The sequence below is a fragment of the Stegodyphus dumicola genome, chromosome 1 (assembly GCF_044657685.1).
Source record: "Stegodyphus dumicola isolate Sdum_Otavi_A_Nest chromosome 1, ASM4465768v1".
NCBI classification, from domain to species: domain Eukaryota; kingdom Metazoa; phylum Arthropoda; class Arachnida; order Araneae; family Eresidae; genus Stegodyphus; species Stegodyphus dumicola.
In genome coordinates this window covers 276,273,132-276,296,194 of record NC_140768.1, presented here as the reverse complement: position 1 = coordinate 276,296,194, position 23,063 = coordinate 276,273,132, and the positions used below count along the sequence as shown (strand labels likewise).

At 36.9% G+C, this 23,063-nt stretch overlaps 1 protein-coding gene across 5 annotated transcripts in view; it reads right to left on the bottom strand.

Moving 5' to 3' along the window:
* The window catches only part of LOC118190902 (sulfotransferase 1B1-like), a 246,669-nt gene that overhangs the window by 19,113 nt on the left and 204,493 nt on the right, over positions 1-23,063 (bottom strand). For all 5 annotated transcript variants that reach the window (XM_085807231.1, XM_085807234.1, XM_085807227.1 and 2 more), the window contains one exon: positions 13,066-13,283. In XM_085807231.1, coding sequence (XP_085663357.1) covers positions 13,066-13,283 — 218 coding nt within the window. The remainder of the gene's footprint in view (positions 1-13,065; positions 13,284-23,063) is intronic.

Here is a 23,063-nt window from a genome sequence, read left to right as displayed (position 1 = left end):
TTGTATAAAACTGTATTTTAGCTAACAAGTTTTTTTAAATATCAATTTTTGTATATAACTTCTATTTCTTGCAACAGCCTTGAACAGAATGCAAGTTAAGTTGCTTTTAAATAGCGAGCTATTGTGTAATTTAGAAAAGCAGCTTTCGTAATGCTCGCAGAAAGCAGTTTATTTCCTTTGTCGTACAACTGTACGCTGATCTGGTTTAATGACTGGTACTTCTAAGTAGTTAGTACTTAGGATTATAAGTTGCGGATAGCTAGAGCCTTTTAATTAAATGTTATCTCTTATCTGTGTTTTTCGAATTGAAGAGTTCAGCGAAGAGAGGTTTTCGTCGAAAATACAGGAAGGCTAAACAAAATATATTTTAGGGTAATCAAAAAAGGTCTTTGCTGTTTTTGACGTCTCATTTGATAAAGCGCTCACAGAAAGAAAATGGAGTGACTCACGGAAAAGGGATGGAGGGTTAGTGTACCATTGACCTGCGATAACACATACACTTTGAGTGCATATAGCAATTGCAGATTTCGAAATTCAGTATCGAAGAGAAATGGAGATATCGATGCAGTTTGTTTGCGGTTATTTGCTGTATGACCTTGTAAGTTTTTAACAGTTAATTTTTAGTTTAAATTAGAAGAAATTAGAAGCGACTTTCCTGTCGCTTCTAATTTCAGCTTACAAATTTCCTGCCAGAACGTGTTTTCAGATTCGCGGTTAAATACAAATGAAGGAGGAGAAAGTATTTAAAATTAAAGTTCTACTGACTTCGTTAGAGAGCCAGAGCTTCTGACCAGCGCGCTTTCGTCTTTTAGGCTACACTCTCTCTAAGCTATTTCTACGCTCGGCGGTATTTCAGGCCCTTGATAGCTTTGCCTTTCAGTTAGCGTTAAGGGAACAACTCCTGTAGAATTTTGATAGCTTCGGCTATATCTTTTTAGCTAAGCATTAGTTAAGTTTTATCTCCTAGTATTCTTGAGTTCAAGCCCACGTGGAGGCTGTTCTGTACGTCTTGAGTAAGGGCCATCTGTAAAACTTTATTTTGAGCAATAAATGGTAATTAACCCTTCTCAAATCTCCTGAACTAAAGCAATTATTCGCTTACTACTTCTCAAGGTTCCACACATTTAGCTGTAAATTATAGGTTGGAACATGACAATCTTAATGTAGTACAGCAAGTCAGGAGCAACCACATGAAGTAATAGAATATGTCAGGCAACTGGAAAGGATATTATGAAAGAATACCCCGAGAGGCATTGTTTCCAGAAATTCAGGTCAGTAGATATGAGCCTTTGTGACGAACCCTACGGTGGCCAGCCATATGTATTGGTTGACGAGGCCCTGAACCCAGTCATAGAAAAGAACAGTAGTGAAACGTTAGGTGAGCTTGTAGAGTCATTATGTTAATTGGAAGCAGAAAAGATGAAAAATATGCAACCGCCTTTCCCGAGAATCGAACCACGGACCTCTGGAATACCGGCCCAGCGTGCTGAACCACTGCACCACGAAGGCACGCTAGGAAGTGGGAGAAATACCTTATATACTCCCCTTTTTAAAGGGCGACTAGGGTTTTAGGTGTCCTAGTCGCCAAATCCTGGGTGCGGAGAACCATCATCCACAACCCTTTTAGTTCGGGCGCCACTAGTGGAGTCATTAGGTTAATTGGAAGCAGAAAAGATGAAATATATGCAACCGCCTTTGCCGGGAATCGAACCACGGACCTCTGGAATACCAGCCCAGGGAACTACCGTTACACCACGAAGGCACGCTAGGGAAGTGGGAGAAATACCTTATAAACTTACTAAACACTTTAAGGTTTCCGAAGAAACAGAATTCATTTGCAAAGCATAAGTATACTATACAAGCAGAACAAATGGTTACGTACCCTACACATTTTCGGCAGCCGACAAGGAACAACGAATGACAGTCTGTTTCTTGTAGCTCTTGGCACTTTAACACAACAATATTTGCTCAAAAACTCACAAGTGACGAAACGTGAGGCCAGTATGATACTCGCAAGTGTACCAGACATTAATAGTCCCAATGTAACCCTGTCCCTCAGACTTCAAGACCACCTCTTTACCCACGCAAGATCCTGCTCTGTGTCTGGTGGACTAGTCACGAAGTGGTGCATTATGAGTACTGTTAAACCAAGGTACACCATCAGTGAGGACCTGTAATCGCAGCAGTTGCAACGGGTGCAAAACAGAGTTGGTTAAAGGTAAAAGATATGCTGTACCTCCACGACAATACAAGACAACACGTGGCAAGGACGACCAGGACTTGCGGTCAGATTACTCGTCGGACCTAGCGCCGACGGTATTGTCGGCGCTAGGTCCCACTAGCGGTGGACTCGTCGGACCTAGCGCCGACAAATTACTCCATATTCCGCTCCCTGGACAACCACCTCCATGGGGAATCCTTCGACGATAAAGCAGACCTGTGGCACGCACTTTGCGTTCAAGATCTCTGAGTTTTATCGTCAGAGCATTGAATAACTATAGGATCGTTGGCAAAGGGTGCTGGATGCTAATGGAGATTATTTCGTTACAATTAGTTAGATTATTAAAAATTAAACTTAAAACTATAAATGTGTCTAGATAAAAATTACTAAGAAGTTTGTTTATTGCTTTTAAATCTCTTAGTTTTTTAATGTTTTATAATTACAGACCTTCCTTCACCTATATATAGAGGAAATGGAATGATAATAAGAACTTCTTGCCATCCCGGAGCTACTAATAAAAGAGATTCGATCACAAGTTCTTTAAAAAAATCTAGATCATCAAACGCATCTTTATAGTTTCAGATCGTCACACCCAATTGTACCCTCATTAACTTTTCTGAAAATAGCGTTATAAACCTTCACTGTTTCCGAATATAGCAAAGGCGGAATATAACGAAGAACGTAATTTTTTTTTCAGTTGTTATCTTTTAATCGAGAACAGCTAAGTCTCTGATCAATGAACCGATCAATATACAGAGTCCAGTTTTAAGGCAGCTTTTCTGTAGACGACCAATCGATAGACAGAATGGTGCATATAATTCGATTATCCCTCTGTCACTAATGCACTTATTAAAAGGGAAAGTTAAGTAATTAAAGCTGATTAGTAGTAATTGCTTTTTATTTTAGGGGAAGCATAACGTTAATTAAGGCCTCGTGCAAAGATGCTTTTAGGAAATACGCAGTTCTGTTTTTACACAGCAGGAAAGCTTTTCTCTCCCGCCCCTAAAATTATATTCCTTTGTTCTAGATAAAAGACTGAATGCATATGAAAAAGTAAAAGATTAGTTTGCAGATGTGAAAACTCACTACAATCAATGCATGTTTCTATATAAGTCATATACAAATAACTGCGATTAAATTTTTTAGTTTTTAAATGAAATTCAGTTATTACAATTGAAAGGAAATGTATTGTTGTTACGGAACTTATAAAATCTTGTTCTCGCAAGATAAAGTGCATAGACAGATCATGCTTTGGATGCTGACGAAAAGGAAGAATAGAAAGAACTCTGAAGCCCTTCTTGGCGAACAAGGGGGCTGCCAGGTGAGAAATATAAAGAATTTTAATTTATTTTCCATGCATAGCTGGTTCTCAAAGTGTTGCCATTCAGTAATGCAGAAGATTTTCCATTTAACTTTCAAATTTAATCTATCTGTTATTGATTCACATACTGAGAGATTTAGACGTAATAGACATCTTCCATAATAATTAAAAATCTATATTTTACTTTCTTAATGATGCATGTAATTTAATTTACAACATATCTTGTAAGGATCTTAAGTTTTACTAACGTTTATTTTATTTTAAATCTTTACTATCACTTCTTATTTTCTACTTCCGGCCAGAATTATAAGCGTTAAGCTTTTTATGCAAAGTTTGTCTGGCGAACGCCAAGTATTTAAGTTGTGGCTTTTTGCCAAGCGAGAGAGAGGAAGCAGTGAGTCAAAGCAGGCCGCTTACCTTAGAAGTTACTTAGTTGCTGTTTGCCTTCCAGGCCAGAGGTTTTAATCCTCTTGATAAATTTAAACGTATTGTAGTGCTCACAGTCTCTGTACTACATACGCTTCCTGTTAATATAAGGCCAATCTTCCACGTTTATTAGTTTAAAGTTAAATTAGAGTTTAGTTTTATTTTTATACCTTTACGTTAGACCCCAAGTAGCGGGTCAGTGTATTCCGAAGTACGGAAGTTATTGTATATAGAGAAAAATAAAGGGTTTTGTATACCCTTCGTCTGTATCCTGTCTACTTACCACAATTAGTGAACATAGCTTTAGTAAGCTCTCTGTTCCGAGTCAGGTCCTTGTATGTTCCCGAAGAAGGTAAGAAGGAACATTGACCCTGATAGTGGCGCCCAACGAAGAAGAATAACCATGGCCGAGTTTCAAGAAGAACCTGTGCTGCCTGCAGAAACGGCTCAGAATCCAGAAATGCCAGCTGCCGCCCTGGAAGGATTTGGTTACATCGTCCAGACCATGCGCGCTTCGATGAAACCAGAAGCAACATTTAATGGAAACTCACTGGTAACCAGTTTTTTGGAAAAATTGGATGACCACTTCATGCTCTACCCCGTGCACGAGTTTCAAAAAGTTACCTTAGCTACCAGCGCTTTGAGGGGCCAAGCGCTTAACTGGTTCAAATGTATAGGCAGAAGTCTCTTGGGTCAAGCAGGAAGTCCCACCTATACTTACGAAAATTTCAAGACTGCCCTACTAAAAGCCTTCCCTGTTGTAAGGGATCGTGTGAAATTAGAAACGGAACTTTTTAGTATATATCAACAAAGAATCGAAAACCTCTCAAGCTTTATTTTAAGAAAAATTCACGTCTTCAAACTCTTGTATGGAAACCGTCCGGATCCTGAAATAATTCAAGTGATTTTGCCGAGGTTACTGCCCCAAGTGCAAGACTTTATTGAATTAAGAAATCCGACTACACTGGAAAAGTTATTTGAGCTAGCAATCCAGTTTGAAAGTAGAAGAACGGCGGACGTCGAAAGAAGACGCCAATATCAACAGCGAAACCAATTTGGTACGCCAAGACTACAGCAAACTCAAGCACACGGCTACGGAGAAAATGCGAATCAGTGGGCAAGGAAACCCGAGCATTCAAAAACAGCCGGCGAACGTCGACAGTTCAATAGCAACCCAGGAAAAAAGTCTCAAGGCCAGTGGAAAAAGAAGGAAAGCACGGAAAGGAAAAATAATTTAAACTAAAACGGATTTCTGCTGACGAGAGGGTGCGGAAATCCGAAGGCCACGAAAACCCCTCTTCCTACAAGTTAAATACAGTAATGGTGAAAGATTTGACTCTTCCGAAGATTGAAGTCTTGGTGAATAATATCCCAGCCACCGCACTCCTGGATACCGGCGCGCAGTGTTCCTGTGTGGCAGAAGATTTTTTAGGAAGTATTTTCGCAAATACCGCATATATAATGCGGATAATACGACAGTGTTAGCGGCGCAAGGAGAAAAATGTAAGTGGGTAGGTAAAGTACCTTTGTATATCCGTATCAAGGACGAACAAGTAAAGGTGATGTTTTTTATAGTAAAGAATCTGCAAACACATTTAATTTTAGGAATAGATTTTCTTTCAGAAGCACAAGCTACGCTGGATTTTAATGAAGCGTCCCTTAAGCTGACAATGAAACCAGTTCGTACAGAAAACGCTGAACCGTCGATGTTAAAACTTGACCACCTCCCTAATGACGAGCAAGGAAGAATCCGACAAGTGGTAAGTGAATTTGCTTCGTTATTTAGTGATATTCCAGGATTTACTCAGGTTACTAACCATAGTATTGACACCGGAGATGCAATGCCAGTTCGTCAAAAACCATACCGGTATGATAAGAATAAGGAAAAAATTATAGAATGGCATATTACCGATATGCTACGTAAAAAGATCATAACGCCCATCTCAAGTAGTTATGCTAGCCCGGTGGTTTTATGTAAGAAAAATAATGATTATCCTTTGACGCATCCAAAAAGATGGAGATTCGCTATTGATTACCGTAAATTAAACTCCATAACTAAATATCCGGTATATCCGTTACCGATCATAGAAGAAATTTAAAGGAACATAAAATCAACCAAATTTATGACGACTTTAGACTTAACGACTGGTTATTTTCAAATAGGGCTTAGGCCTGAGGACGTGCCTAAGACTGCTTTTATAACCAAGTCTGGCACTTACGCATTTTTGCGTATGCCGTTTGGCCTTTCAGGGGCCCCGGCAACATTTCAGCGATGCATGGACATTGTGTTAAGACCTGTTCTTGGAAAGTCCACATTTATCTATTTAGACTATATCATTATTACTAGTGATAATCTCGACCAACATGTACAGGATTTAAGACAGGTATTTTCTTTATTAAATGAGGCCGGTCTAAAAGTTAATGTCGAAAAGTGCAAATTTGCAGCCCCTGAATTAAAATATTTAGGTTACAAAATATCTCAAAAAGGAATCGAGACAGATGAATCAAAAATAATCGCTGTACAAAAGTATCCGACTCCAAACACGGCAAAGAAGCTCTCTTCTTTTCTAGGACTTTGTTCATATTATAGGTCCTTTATAAAAAATTTTGCAGCTATTGCTGAACCATTGTTAAAATTAAAAAGGAAAAAGGCAAGATTCTCGTGGACGGCCGAAGCCAATAGTGCTTTCGAAAAATTAAAACAAGCATTAACGCAAGCTCCTGTGTTGAAATTTCCTGAAAAGGATGAGAATTTAGAAATTTCAGCGGATGCTTCGGATTATGCGGTAGGAGCGGTACTTTCGCAAAATCAGCAGCCCGTGGCATTTTTTAGCCGAACTTTAAATCAAACACAAAGAAACTATTCCGCGACCGAGAGAGAGTTCTGTTAGCAGTGCAAAAGTTCCGAGTCTATTTTGGAAAGGCGCCGATAACAGTGTAATTATATGCGGCGGTAACTAGATTGTACTCAGGGAAAAATTTATCCCCAAGGTTAATAAGATGGGCACTCAAGCTGCAAGAATATAATCTGGTAATCAAGCATACCCCCGGGAAGGAAAATATCGTAGCAGATGCCCTATCAAGAATTAAAATAGACGAACAAGGTAATACCGCAAAGGTGGCAATGCTTACAGCATGTACAATAAATTCCCGAGAAACTGTAATAACCGAACTGGGTAAGGATTCTGAGTTTGGAAGCATTTATGAGTATTTGAAGGATCCTGAAAATTTTAGCCACCAAGATATTGTGGCGATAAGAAATAGGGCGGCCCATTACGAACTAATAGATGGTCTATTATTCTATACAAAAACTACGAATTCCAACAACGAATTTCAACCTGTTATCCCAGCTAGTCTTAGATTAAATATCCTGCAGGAGCTCCATGACAGCCCTTTAGCTTCTCATGCTGGTATTCGAAAAACTATCCAACGCGTACGCGAGGCAGTCTACTTTCCTGAACTGCAAAAGTTAACAAGGGCGTATGTCCAGTCCTGCCCAACATGTCAAGCCATTAATTATATTAATTTCCGCCCGGCCGGGTTTCTAAATAGTATTAAATCCGAATTTCCAAATGAAATAATTGGCATCGATTTATTGGGCCCTTTCCCAAAAAGTCAGTTAAATAAAAGTCGCTATCTCCTGGTTATGGTTGATCATTTTAGTAAATGGACCGAAATTGTTCCCTTAAAACGAGCCTCCGCGAAATTAGTTACTGATTCTATTTTAAATAAATATATTTTAAAATACGGGGCGCCCCTAAAAGTTATATCGGATAATGGTCCTCAATTTGTAAGTAATATATTTGAAGACATGTGCCAAAAACTGGGCATACGTCATTTAAAAATGGTCTCGTATCGGCCGCAATCAAATATAGCGGAACGGGTCAATAGAAATATAGTGAAAATTATCCGTAGTTATGTTAAAAATTTTCATAAAAGCTGGGATAACTATGTCAATGAATTTGCTTTCGCCCTTAGGACCGCAAAACATGATACAACGGGCAAAACTCCTGCTGAGTTATTTCTAGGCAGAAAGATTATAACACCGTTAGATAAATTATTTTATGTGCAACAAAGAGCCCCAGAATTTAAAATGGGTGATATAGAAAGACTAATTAAGGAAGCAAAGAAGAATACGGAAGTAGCACAAAGAAAACAGAAGCTCTATTATGATTTGAAACGACGGGGAGTAACTTATAAAGTAGGGGATGAAGTTTTAAAAATTAAGCATTCACTTTCTTCAGCACCAGAAGATAAAACTGCCAAATTTTTTCCACGATTTGAAGGACCATATGTTATAGAAAAAATAACTCACGCTGTAGTAGTGTTAAAAGCCAGAAATGGTGAAACCTGTTCCGCAAACATTGATCAAATCAAGCCCTACTTCGATCATAATAAAATGCAAATATTTTCAGATCTTTTGCAGGATCCGGCACGGCAGACACCGCAGGCACAAGCTCCAGAGGTGGAAAAATGACAAGTACAAGGGCAAGCCAATAAGAGGCAGGAGCAAGTGAAAAGAAAATTGCCCCGCGGAAAAATTGAAGGTAGCAAGAAAAAGAAGCCGTTCCACCGTCCAGAAAAGAGAGTTCACGAACACCCCCAGAATGAAGAAGGGAGAAGGACGACGTATGTGAAGAGAACCAGGAGAAATGACGGCAACTATAACCCGGCTCTAAAACGGAAGATCTACTCATCCGACAGGACTCTCCGCAGCAAAAGTCGTCGAACTGCGGAAGGGCCATCAGCGGCGGAGGAAAAAGTACAAGGAAAATTTGAACGGCCAGCAACGAGGTCCAAGCAAGAACACGAAGGAAGTTTCCCGGTTCCGCCAAGACCAGCTGCCATCAAACGGCCAAGACCACAAGCAGAGGAGAAAAAGAAGGTATTCAAGGGTGGCCGAACTGGTGAAAAAAGGAAGCTTCCAGAGGAAAGCACTGAAGGGCGAGCCTGTACAAGAAGGAGGATAAATCACACAACTATCTGCAATACCTTTAAAGACTGGGCCCAGAAAAGGATGTCCGAATATCACAAAGATAAGTAAAATTTTATGTTACTTTGCAAACTTAAGTTAATCTTTCATTCTTACTGCAAGTGGCAGATTTCAAGAAGTTTTACCTCATGCGAGGTCTACCTTTATCGCCAAAAGGGCGAGAAATGAGTTGTTACCGATTTTCGTATTATGTTTTTAAATTACTCGCGCGTAAAACTAAAGTTGATGTATAATAGCGTTGTGTAAAGATTTAAATATTGTAAAAAGTTATTGTATAAATTTTATTTAAAACATTCTAGCAAGAAAGAAGTTTAGTCTGAAAGACTTTTTGAAATGTAGTATTTCAATGTCGAAAGAATTGGCACTTGCTTTGAAAAGAATAGAAGTTAACAATGTACTACTAATGTATGTTTTCAAATGTGTAAAATTAACGGCATGTTAATATGTTCTTATATATAATGTGAATTATTATTAATTTTTTATTTTAAATGTTAAGAAATACCGTGATATGGTAAAAGTGAATGTTAAATTTTTTTTATTCGTGTGACTGTAAAAAGACTAAAGCATGGCGAATATGTGTTAAAGGTTGAATGATGTAGTTAGGCTCTCTGACGCTACACTTTAGAGTTAGCCACTTTTAGAATAGTACCTCAGGGTTTAGAGTTGAAATTAGGGTGTGTTAAGAGGTCTTGTTATGTTGAATTTTAACACGTTAGTGTTTTGATTGTAGGAGGAAGTGTGGAACACGTAGACAGAAACACATTCGTGTTTGGTGTTCTTTTACAACACATGTCAGAGAGCACGGGGAGAGATAATTAAAATAGTCATGAATGAAATAAGAATGTTAAGAGAAGTATAATTGTATATGTTACTTGCCATTTCATTGTGTAACATTTCATTCAACTAGTTTTCCTTCCAGATCTCTGGAAGGAACCAGAATTGAATAAAAGCTCCTGTTTAGATGCAGTACAGATGAAAAAAAAAATTGTTGTATATCCTGGGAGCTGCTATTGTAAAAAAAACAAATTTCTTTCTTTTAAATTTCTAGTTTCTAGCGAAGTATGTTTGTAAAAGATTGGCCTCTCGTTAGATTCTAGAGCTAAAAGTTTTCAACAAGGTCGTTTTAGACCTCAGTTTCAAACTAATTAACTCTGGCGGGAAGTATGTAAGGATCTTAAGTTTTACTAACGTTTATTTTATTTTAAATCTTTACTATCACTTATTATTTTCTACTTCCGGCCAGAATTATAAGCGTTAAGGTTTTTATGCAAAGTTTGTCTGGCGAACGCCAAGTATTTAAGTTGTGGCTTTTTGCCAAGCGAGAGAGAGGAAGCAGTGAGTCAAAGCAGGCCGCTTACCTTAGAAGTTACTTAGTTGCTGTTTGCCTTCCAGGCCAGAGGTTTTAATCCTCTTGATAAATTTAAACGTATTGTAGTGTTCTCAGTCTCTTTACTACATACGCTTCCTGTTAATATAAGGCCAATCTTCCACGTTTATTATTCTAAAGTTAAATTAGAGTTTAGTTTTATTTTTATGCCTTTACGTTAGACCCCAAGTAGCGGGTCAGTGTATTCCGAAGTACGGAAGTTATTGTATATAGAGAAAAATAAAGGGTTTTGTATACCCTTCGTCTGTATCCTGTCTACTTACCACAATTAGTGAACATAGCTTTAGTAAGCTCTCTGTTCCGAGTTAGGTCCTTGTATGTTCCCGAAGAAGGTAAGAAGGAACATTGACCCTGATAATCTAACTGATATATTCATGAATATTTGGAATTTTGTTGTAATTAATAAACGGCGTATCTAGTGCTGTGTACTATGTGACTGGTATAGAATAATTAGTTTTTAAATTTTTGAAATGTTTCACATTTTTTCTTTTTAAAGAATATCAAAAAATTTTTTTTTAAATAATATTCTTCTTTAAGTTGTAGGCAGCAATCAGAAAGATTTTAGCTTCAAAAAATGTCATCTCAACTTTTTAATTTAAATGCGAAATACGAAAATTGAACCGGCTTTCCGTAGGCAGCACTGAAGAGAATTCCTCGTAATACTGCTGTTTTATTACAAATGAGAGATTTTGTACGATATTTTAAGAAACATATTTCCATATATTAATTAATTGCTTTTACTACCTACCCTATTAATCAGTCACTTAAATTTACTTTCTTAAATTCTCTCAACCTAAGAAATTAAAATAAGATACTTATGAAGAAAAAACTACCTGTCCCTTTATAAAATAAAACAGGAAAAACTTGTTGTGTAATTATATATTAATTATTATAACTATATTAAAATAATTTCTATTTTGTGATTTTTATGCATAAATTACATATCTAATATATTTTCAAAATCAAAATTAATTAAAAATATTATAAATGACACTTCTGTTAAAGGAGGCCTTCGTGGAGGACTTTCCAAGGGTAACTGGCTCTAACGTTACAAATGCACGAAAGCCAATTATGCAGCGAGCCCGTTCGCCTTGGTTCAAATATAGGTTGAATTATTAGCATTCCATGGCCTTAAATATTTGATCATAGATTCTTTAGTCTTTTTTAATTTATTTAAGTTTTTGACTTAATAAGGAAAGAATTTAAACTGTAGCAAGAATATAATAGGAAAACGCTTAAAGGCACTACGTGTCTGTTATATTTTAGGTTTGAATCTATGCTACCAGTTTTCGCAAAGTTGTGAATAGATGACTAATGGGATAAATAATAATAATAATTCTCAGCTTGCAATTCTTTCATATTTTTTCCTTTTAATGCTGCCCACTAGCAGCTGAGCGGTAAAATCACTGAACACTAGTAGTTCCGACCTGGGCACGACTTCAGGCGATCATGGGAATTTTCATAGTTTTCCCCAGGTGTAACGAACATCCAAGCTGGTTTTCCTTACAAAGTCCTCCATGAGGGCATTCCACCATCAGGCAGATAGCCCTAGTCTGCCTTGCCGTAATCCACTAAAACAACTCGAAAAAAACCCCTTTTTGTGGAAAGAAGCTTAAACGAGATTTTTTGTTAAATTTCTTGCAACCGTTATATTACTTTTCATTTCTGACAGAACTAGGGAAAATAAAAAAGTTCTGTTTAGATCTAATTAAAAATCGCAGTCAGTAATTCCGATTGATTTTAAAGAAATTGTAAGAGGTGGTTAAAACTGTAAATAGCGGCGTATTTTACTATGGCATAAAGATAAAATGACAATCATCTGCAGCCATAGGCAAAAATTTATCTCGAGTAAAAATTGCGTCAATGTACTTTAACCGGCAGGAATAATTTATGAGAAATTTACACTTAAAGTGGATATGGTCAAGCCACTTGCTCTACAAAGAATTGATAAACCAAATTTTGAAAAGAGTTTAGATCATGCAGTCAGAGGAGGCTAGATCAGATAACTGAATTATGTATATTACTTTTTCACCAAATGCAATTATTATCAATTACTTGTGAGGGAAAAAAATTTTAAACTCATTTTAACAATCTATCTTGCTAGATAACTGATTCTACATCTCTGGTAAATTGTGGTACTTTGCATCAAAGCACTTCCGTGCGCTACACCATTTTGTTTTAATCACAGCTGGAGTCCGCCAACCTACAGCTACAGCCACTCAGTTTTCAATAAGTATAAATTCTTTAGTACTTATTCAAAAAGTGCCTCTTGAAAGTACAAGGCATAACACAAACAGGCAAGACATCACGGTTTTAGGTGAAGGGGTTTCGTTTTGCGATGCCATACATCTCAGAAAACTAGCATCTCCAAATAGCTTCTGAAAGCGCAGCTCCAGAAACTGCAGGAGGTTTTAGCCCAGAATTGGCCACATTGCTTTACTCCTTCTCATGGTCTTGCAAATACAGAGTTGCATGTCTATGAACTTTTAGCCCGCCGATCATGATGTCAGTGACTTCAGGTTTGCTGCGGACTGCTTCGCTTTTCGACAGCTTAAAACTGTATTTGAATTGCATACATTAAGTCACTGCCAATGAAGGTTTTATAGAAAAGGTAGAAGCTACAAAATTGCTGATTGGATTGCTGGATGTGATTAAACTTCAGGGGCATAAGATCTTAAAATTTTGCGTTGATTGAAATAAAAATGTTAAAAACTCACTTTGCATTTTCCTTGCCGCAGCTGCTTGGGTATGAGTGGTAACGGCAAATGTGTGGCCATTAATCTGGGTGACTTGAGTTTCCTGAGGTGTCGCATGTGGCCTATAGGTCGGCCAACCTCCAGATGCTCTACGCGGTAGTTGAGTAGTTTGTTCTTCACTTTGTTGGGATTACCATCATTGTAAATGAGTGACACAATTTCCTCAGTCCAAGTTGTGCCTGCAAAATTGATGGTTGTTAGTAACTGAATTGAACAAAGGATAAGCAAAAGCAGACTTTTAGTCATTAGAAAGATTAAATCTCAGATAAATAAAATATTTAGAAGGAATTTCCGAAAAAGTGCCTTCATAAATTTCGGATTTTAAAGGAAAGTTACCAGCAGATAATTATAAAAATATAAATAAAGAGTTAAAGTCACTAAACTCGAATATTTCTTAATGTAAATGAGAGAGTATTTCCGATTACTAGTAGAAATGCTAAATTGTGAAACATTTCATGTTATTACCTGTGTCCTCGCCATAAGAAACAGCTATTGGAGAAATGGGTGTTTTCACTACCTTCCATCCGTTTTCCTTTAGGTCAATAGATGGCGACACGATCGATTTAAATGTTCATAGGGGAGTTTCTTAAACTGGACGCGACGTGAAATGGAGTTGCGAACATTTTATTCAAATGCACGAATTAAAAAAAAAAAAAAAAAAAAAAAAAAAATTAGTCGCTATCCTTTTATTATCTTTGATTCAATATACTACATTTTTTATACAGCGCAGTTAAAATTCGTAATACTGGCCAAGTTGAGTTCTAAACAGTGGCGTAGCTACGGTGGGGCAAGGGGAGACATCTGTCCCCGGGCGCAGCATTCAGGGGCGCCAAATTTATGTTACATAATTTTAGAATAAAATGCTTCTCATTGTTGGCACACAGGAAAGGGACTCAAAATCTTCAGTTGTTCCCGGGCGCTGAAAACCATAGCTACGCCTCTAGTTCTAAATTATATTTATACACTGAGGGGAAAAAAAAAAAAAAAAAAAAAAAAAAAAAAACACTAAGGTAACATAATAGCGGTCGCATTACAATTTCAATATATAAATTATTTCAGAATAAAAGTATGTCAAGTACGTAATGTCCTGTATCACACACATAGGAGTCCGAGATACTACTATAGTGACATCGCTATCACTACTATAGTGGTGATATAGATATCACTACTATAGTGATAACGCTTTATCGAAAAACCGTTATCTCTATACTAGTCGTTGTCTTGAAATAGACAACTGAACTACACTGGAATAGTTCAGCTGTTCTTTTCCATCGCATCAATTACATACATGGGAAGAACAATACAGTATTGTATTTTAGTGTTTTACTCGACTAAAGTTAATATTTATTTGAGTAATTATTACGAAGGACGTTATTTACCGTATAGGATGAAAATATTTTTTATCCATTGATAAATGTCTGAACTAGAGTAACAAAGATAAATACGCATATAGCCAATGCTGCAAAATCTTTTCAGGCAAGGTCTAACAATCAGAAAGAAACATCTATGATGCGAAAAAGAAAATATGATGATCTTCAATTTGGCTTAATTTTCAAAAATTGTGATGATAATGAGAAACCCCTTTCTTTAATTTGCAATAAAATTTTGGCAATGGCATGAAACCATCAGAATTAAAAAGGTCATTTTGAAACCAAGCACCTTTCGGACGTCAACAAACAAAAACAGTATTTCAAACGACCGTTAAAATCTTCAGATAAAGAAAAACAATATTTTGAAAAATTCAGTGTCTGTTAGCGAAAAATATTTATTCGCGTCATATAAAGTTTCATATCTGATTTGTTAAAAACAAAAAAGCCATGCAACATTGGAGATCTTGTATTCCCTTTTGCTATTAAAATGGTAAAAATGCATCATGGAAAATAAATATAGCGATGGAATTCGGAAAATTCCTTTGTCAGACGACACAGTCGCCAACTGAATTTCTGAAATTAACGACGACCAATTCCAGCAACTTATTATTAGAATTAAAGGAAGCCCGAATTTTAAAAATCAGCTGGACGAAACAATCGATTTAAAAAATATCAGTTTTAAATATATGCCACATGCATTTATAAAGAAAACATCGATGAAGAATTGTTATTTTGTCGTTATCTGAGAGAACACACAAAAGGGAAAGTTAAGCAATATAGTTTTAATTTAAAAAAAAATTGAAGCTCTTATGTCCTTCAAGTAATTTATGTAATTTATATTCACATTAGAACAGCAAGACCTCTGAAAACTGTAGTCACGTACATGACAAAATGATTTTATGCGTCGTGAAATTTTACGAGTTATGGAATAGCAATGTTTTCTAGACAGACAAAAAGGGATAAATGTCCATAACACAATGGAATGTGAAATAGAAAAATTTCAAGCTATAATTTTTTAAAACAGCCATTTTGCGCGCTACAGCATTTAGAAATAGGGCTGAAATGTAACAGACAATTCATTTAATGGTCAATACACGTAATCCATCAGAGAATTTCAATTTACTAAAAACAGCTCGTTTAGCAAAACTCAATGTCATTGGTCAAAATAATCTTTGAGCTTAAACTAATATTATTCAGAATTACTACAGTGAATGGTAAACGAAACTTCTTATTTTTCCTGACGCTGGAACTGCTGGCTGTCGGCCAATGATTCAGAAACCATAAATTAGCTTTTTAGATATTGTATAGTTTAATGGAATTTCTTTGTAAAGAGAGTTAACATTATCCGAAGGTGTGAACAAAAGATTAATGCCGAATTTTAGTTTCTTTTTTAATAATTCACATTTTTAGGTTATAAAACCAGACATCAGTTAGTTTCAAAATCCAGAAAACATTATTAATTTCATCGGACTTCATAAAATTTCTTTTCACCACGTTAAATACTTATAGATCTTCAACTAAGACAAACAATGAGCAAATATTTCATTAAATTTTCCATTTGAGATGAAAACTATGATCTATGTATGCACTGAATTATTTAAATTTATACGAGAAAAAAAAAGTATATTTATTTCTTTAGTTGTATCACAATATTTGTCTCATAAAATCATTGAGACAAAAACATTTATTAGAGTTTATAAAGCATTTTCTCCTTCCCTTCCTCATGTCTTGGTAATGTAACTGAAAGCCCACTCGACGTGATTTGGGGGATCCGGATTTCGAATGCCAGCAGGACATTGTGGATTTCTTTAGCTTCCTTAATAATAATAATAATAATAATAATAATAAATAAATGAAAAAAAAAAAAAACTAACAATTCTGCAAGTTCTTTTATGTCAAAGAATACACACAATGTGTCTACAAAGTTTTGGACTAACCTTTTTAAAGAAATTTCAGCAAACATGCCAAACGATCATTGACAGCGTTCATTATTTATGAAGTCTCAACTAGGTTTCCCTAAAATATCGTCTGCGTAAAAGCAGAATTTTCCTCAGCACCACTCGTCAGCTGGTCAGGATTGTGGAATTCATCGGTTCTGCATTTCATAACAAGCAAAGTATAGCGCTCCTTATGTTGGACTTGGCAAAAGCCTTTGACCGCGCATGGCATCAGGGGGTTGTTTTCAAGCTCATTAACCTTGGATTGCCTAGAAAATTAATTCTCCTGATTTATTCCTTTTTGCAACATCGCGTGTTCTTCGTCTCACTAGGCAATGAAATCTCTACTCTGAGACCTATAAGATCTAGTGTCCCACAGGGAAGCATCCTCGGACTGGTTCTTTACCTGTTTTACATCTCGGACTTTCCTCATCCTGGATTTGACAACTACTCTCTTCTTGCATGCTACACCGATGATACGGCGATAGCCATCAAGTCTATCAACGCAAATCATGCAATTGATAAAACGCAAGATTTTCTTTACACTGTAGAGGACTGGTGCACAATTGGAGAGTTAAAATTAACGTCAGTAAGTCTTAACTTTTAATCCTTCGCAAAAACCAAAAACGCACCGAGTTTAAAGAACTTTTCCTTTTTCAAGAGCCTGTTCCTTTAGTTACAAAAGCCAAATACTTAGGAGTGATTCTTAACCATAATATCACTTGGACCAACCATATTAAGAATGTTAAAAATAAAGCCATTGGAATTACGTGCAGATTTCTTCCAGTAATTTGAAAATATTCTAACCTAAGCTTAAGAACCAAGAGACATATTTATACTACTTGTATCCGGCCTATTCTTTGTTATGCATCTCCTGTTTGGAATACTGCCTCTCCTAATCAATTACATCCACTTCAAGCAATGCAGAATAAATTTCTTCGTATTATCACTGATGCTGACTTTCTCATCTGAAATGAACTTCTTCATAGAGATCTTAAGCTTGAAACCATCACAGAATTTATTAAAAGAACAAATGAGAAATTCTTCTTAAAGATGTCTAATGCGACTATGTGAACTATTCTTCTCAAGTCTTCAACTACGAAATACTCAATGAAGACCGCAACATAAGACCACTTGTAGCTCCCACCTTCATGGCATGAGGCCTCTGCTTCTTGTCTTGCTCCTCAATTGGTGGCTGTAATTTCTTTCAGTTTATCTGACGAAGACAGTGCTGTACTCTAAGTTGTTTGGGTTTGCTAGTGGGATGTTGTAATGACCGTTGTGTGTTGGTTTTCTGTTGCATGGATTGAATTTGTGTAGTTAAGTAGTATTATTGAACTTTTGTTGTTGTATAGTATTTTGAATCATGTTTTGCATTCGTCGTTTCTCTGTATTGTCAAGGATCCATTCGGATTTTCTTCATCTTGTAAAGTTCCGTTCACCTGCCGGATGCCTTTGGGCCTTTTCCTTTTGGTACCTCCCTCACTTTTCCTTTCTCCGTTTTCTCTTCCGAGATGTTTTCCGTTTCCAGAATTCATTATGTCGTGTGCCCTTGGGATTTATTTGACGAACTGGCAACGTTGCGCCTGCTTAGACAGCTCGGTAATATCGATCTGTCTAGGCAGAATTTTCTGCCAGTTCATCATTCGCTTTGAGCCAGTGAACATCCGTTATTAGGGATTCGAAAGTACAGAAAGGAGTAGCACCAAAGTTTTGCTATAAAAGCAAAACAAACAAACAAACAAGATGATTTTTTTAAAACAAATTGTGACCGGTGATGAAAATTAGTTCTTTGGTTTTCATCCTGAGACAAAATAGCAACAGTTTGGAGTGGAAAAAGTTCACCACAATTACAGAAACATCGGTTTCAGTTATCTCGAATAAAGGCCATGTTGGTGATTTTCTTTGACTCGAAAGGAATAATTCAAAAGGAATTTTTTTGCGGAGGATCAGACCTTGATCTCCATATTTTATAAAGATGCAATGGAAAGTGTTCTGAAGATAATTTAGTGCACTAGGATTAGAAAAGCTCAATGAAATAACTGGTTTCTGCTGCAGGACAATGCGCCATCACGCATTTCCATTGCCGTGATCACTTTCTAGCAAAGAAAGGCGACACATTTCTCAACCACCTTCTTTACTCATCAGATTTAGCAGCTGCAGACCACTTTTAATTTCTTAAAAGGGAGTTCCGCCTCACAGATAATTATTTTAACAACACTGAAGAGATTCAAATAATCAAAACAAGAGACTAAAATGACATTCGGAAAGTATTCAGTAATGCCACAAACTTAATTTATTCACAATATTTCATTTAAAATGTTTGGTCTGATGAAGTTCATAAGCTGCCCTTTTTTTCCCAGCCCTCTGACTGGCACGGGGTTTCATTAAGAAAGCCCAAATTTCTAAAAATTGTCTTCAGAAAGAGGTATTTATATTTAATATATAGCCTTAATATCTTGGACATATTTCAAGATGTTCCTACGCATATCACAAAAAATATACACTCTTAGACAGAAAAAAAAAAAAAAAAAAAAAAAAAAACCAGCGCCAAGAAGGAGTTATCAGAATTGGACGAAAATCGGTAGAAGTGATGTACATGTACAGAAAAATAAATGATTACAGTTTGAGAAAAATGGGTGATTTATTGAAGTGATAGAGCTTTACAAAGTGAAAAAGTCAGTAACACGTTTGTCCACCTCTGGCCTTTATGCAAGCAGTGATTCGGCTTGGCATCGATTGATAGAGGTTGCGGATGTCCTCCTGAGGGATATCGTGCCAAATTCTGTCCAACTGGCGCTTTAGATCGTCAACATCCCGAGCTGGTTGGAGGGCCCTGCTGATAATGCTCCAAACGTGCATTATCGGCAGGGCCCTCCAACCAGATCGGGAAATCCGGCGACCTTGCTGGCCAAGGTAATGTTCGGTAAGCACTAAGGCAAGCAGTAGAAACATGTGCAGTGTGGGGGCGGGCATTATCTTGGTGAAATGTAAGCCCAGGGTGGCGTGACACGAAGGGCAACACAATGGGCCTTAGAACTTCGTCGACGTACCGCTGTGCTGTAAGGTTGCAACGGATGGCAACCAAAGGAGTCCTTCTATGAAATGAAATGGCACCCCAGACCATCACTCCTGGTTGTCGGCCTGTCTGCCGGAAGACAGTCAGGTTGGTACCACACCGCTGTCCGGGGCGCCTCCAGACTCGCCTTCGCTGGTCATCGGAGCTCAGTTCAAAGCGGGACTCATCACTGAAGACTATTCTACTCCAGTCAGTGACATTCCAGTGCGAATGAGCCCGACTCTGCAAACGAGCTTGACGTTGTAAAGAGGTCAATGGTAGTCGGCGCAAGGGGTGCCGTGACCTCAGCCCCCTTTCTGTGAGCCGTCTATGAATGGTCCTTGCGGTCACTGAAGCCCTAGTTGCACGTACAATCTCGATAATAATGATGCATCTGGGGCTATGAGTGCCGCTCTGACGATTGCTCGGTCTTCACGTCCTGTCGTTTCTCTAGGCCTACCGCTTCCTTCTTGACGCTGTATGCGACCATTCCTGGCAACATCGTCTAATAGTGGCATCGCTCCTGCTCAAATGTCGAGTTATTCGCCGATAAGACCAACCGCCTTCTTTGAGCCCAACTCCACGAGCTCTCTCAAATTCTGACATTTGTGTATATCGTTCCGGCACCTGTATGCGAGGCATAGTTACTGTCTACCAGAGTACACGGAATGAAATTCATGAAGAATTTATAACCTGCAATCGTAATTTCTCCTCTTAAATAACCTGCCAGTTGCGCAGATCAGATGCGATGTAGCGACAACCGTTCATTCATTGGCAGCCAAAATGTAAAATTTTGCATTTTCCGTCGAAACTTGTATGCATATCAATTTGTGTCCAATTTGCTTTATATCTTCTCGGTGCGTCGTGGTGCGTCGTTTTTTTTTTTTTTTTTTTTTTTTTGTCTAAGAGTTTATTAGGCCGTATATATAAGGCCTTGCCGGTCAGAGGCCTCGAGAGGTTAGTCAGATCCTGGAGACACAGCATAATGACTGCACACCTTGTAATAGTTGATAACAGTGATCAAGGAAAAATATGCACATAAGGGGCTAGAAAGGGATATAAGATTAATTCAGATGCAACCATCACCAAACGGAATTCCTTTTGAAATGAAAATATTTGAAGATTGTTCTCTTCCGCTTGTAATTTACATATAATTTCCTTAAAATGTGGTGAGTTTACAGTTTACTCTTTGAAGTCAGCACATTTTTTCTGTTTTACTTGCATATTTTAATTTAGTTATCTTAACCGGCAGTAAACCGGAAACAAATACACTAAATACGTGTGTCCCTTCTCACTGTAAACTAGGCAGCAAAGTCGACCTTTTGATGCTAAACGTAATTTAAGTTATTCTTCAGAACAAAATACCTCTCAAACACTTTACTTATGAAATATAGATGGATTGCATAGATTTAACTTCATATAGCTTACTGTATAGATTTAACTTTACCATTGAAGGCAGATGATTTTGTCTACCGCATTTCAGTTCAGAGGAAAAAAATCAGGAGGTAACAACAAACTAGTATGAAGGTTAGGACATTAATCCAGCACAGCTTATCCAACTCTCAGGAAATGTCGATTCAGAAATTCCTAGAGTCCAGTGTGAAGAAACTTCATCTTTCTGGAATTACAGGACTGGTTACAATTCCCGTATCTAAGGAAGTATGTCTTGAAGAATGTCGTTGTTTATTTCCATTAACACAAGCGAAGTGACGTTACATTCGAATATAGAAAAGAAAACAACTATAAATAAAACCTGGATAGATGCAGAATATTTTACCAGAAAACTGCTTCTTCTAAAGTCTTATTTTAATGTGTGTAAAACACCCTTTCTGTTTGATTTCCCTCTCTTCAGATAAGGAGGCCAAAATTTTACTTTTAGCATTAAAAGGGTCTGCAGTGGAGTCTTTTCAATATTAGGGGACACTATATTACGTTAAAAAAGTATTCACACATCGCAGCAAGTATTGCCATTTATTAAGACATGAGATCTTTAGTTCCACGCGGTCTTGCAATAGCTATATTTCACAGCATTGCTCTTCGATTTGCCATCTTTAATTAATTTTCTCAAATTATACCCGTGGATGCTTAATAGGATGAACGATTTAAAAGCAATAACTGTAATTCTTAGTTTTTTATTAGCCCAAAGGACATTAGCCCAGAATTACAATTAATTTCGTTTTGGAATTTTGCGTTGGTTCACGATAAATGTCGGTTCAATTTTCAAACTGTTGCCGCCAAATATTACAACCCTGCATTATATTAAAAAAATTATAATGTATGTATGTTTCTCGCATTATTATTAAACATAAATGTATGTATGTTTCTCGCATTGTGATAAAACAGCGGTACATAGAGCCATCACATTTTGAATAACGTACGTTTCCACCCAAACATGAGCATCTGGAAACCCAAATTTGGAATTTGTTTTATTATCGAATTCATATTTTGTAAAACTTTAACGAATGTTTGATTAGCAAACTCAACGATTTCAAAGCGAGCAATGGCAACACTGTACGAAAAAAAAAAATATCTCCAGCGCGCGATACTGTGTATCGGAAATTCTAAAGATATGCTCATTTTAAAATTATTTTGAGATATAGCTGTTGAACTGTATTTTATGGTTTAAGTGCGAAAAACATGATATTTAATAAATAAAGGTAACACACAAAACGTTAAAAAAAGCTCCTTAGGGCGTAATGTAAAATCTGAAAGCTTTTAATTTTTTAAAAAATTTTCTACTTTTCTTATTATTAATTATGTATTCAACTTACATAATTTATAATACATTTAACTGATGTTTCCCCGACATTTGCTCGTTAACGAATCCCTGAAAGCATCGATAATTTAGCTCTCTCATTACTGAGAACTTTGTCCAGGATGCATCCCGAACAGACCGATAAAAAGAACGACTGTCTGTTTTCTTATTAATAAAAATAAGGTTATTAAGCATAATTTTAATATTTGCCGGATACTTTTAGGATATCTAACTCAGAAATCAAATACGATGCTGATTGCTAACATCACATTTTACAAGCTTTAAGCACTAGAATTTTAAGTCTTATAACATAAATGCCTCTCGTATGAAAAAAATGACTTCATTTTGTCTGTTTTACAGCACGCAGTTTGTCAATCAATTCTTCCAGTATTATGCTGTAACTAACTATAAGAACATGAGTGTCGGCCGACAGTCACGCAATATTTCGCGTGCGACGGTTGAGGACTTAAATTATAAATTATTCAGTCCTTTCTATTTTATAAGTTCAGTTTTTCATTATACCTAATATTTCTACTTAGGGACAAAAGTTTTTAGATGTTCTCCCGTTACACATAGGCAGAATCTCTTTTCCAAAGCTTGACTTTTTATCTAAGCTCTGAAGGTCAGCCGAATGTCATATAATCAGCAAAATCGCAATTCGTGTGGGCAGAAATGGTGCTTTTTATCGCGTAATGACATGGAAGATGGCCATTAATATTGCATGTGCAATCAGGGAATTAGATCAGACTTTTCTATCAGGCATTATAGATGGATGGGTCCTGTGTTATCCACTCTTGTAAGTTAAAGTTATAGTCGTTTTCCAGGTCACGGCGCAAATG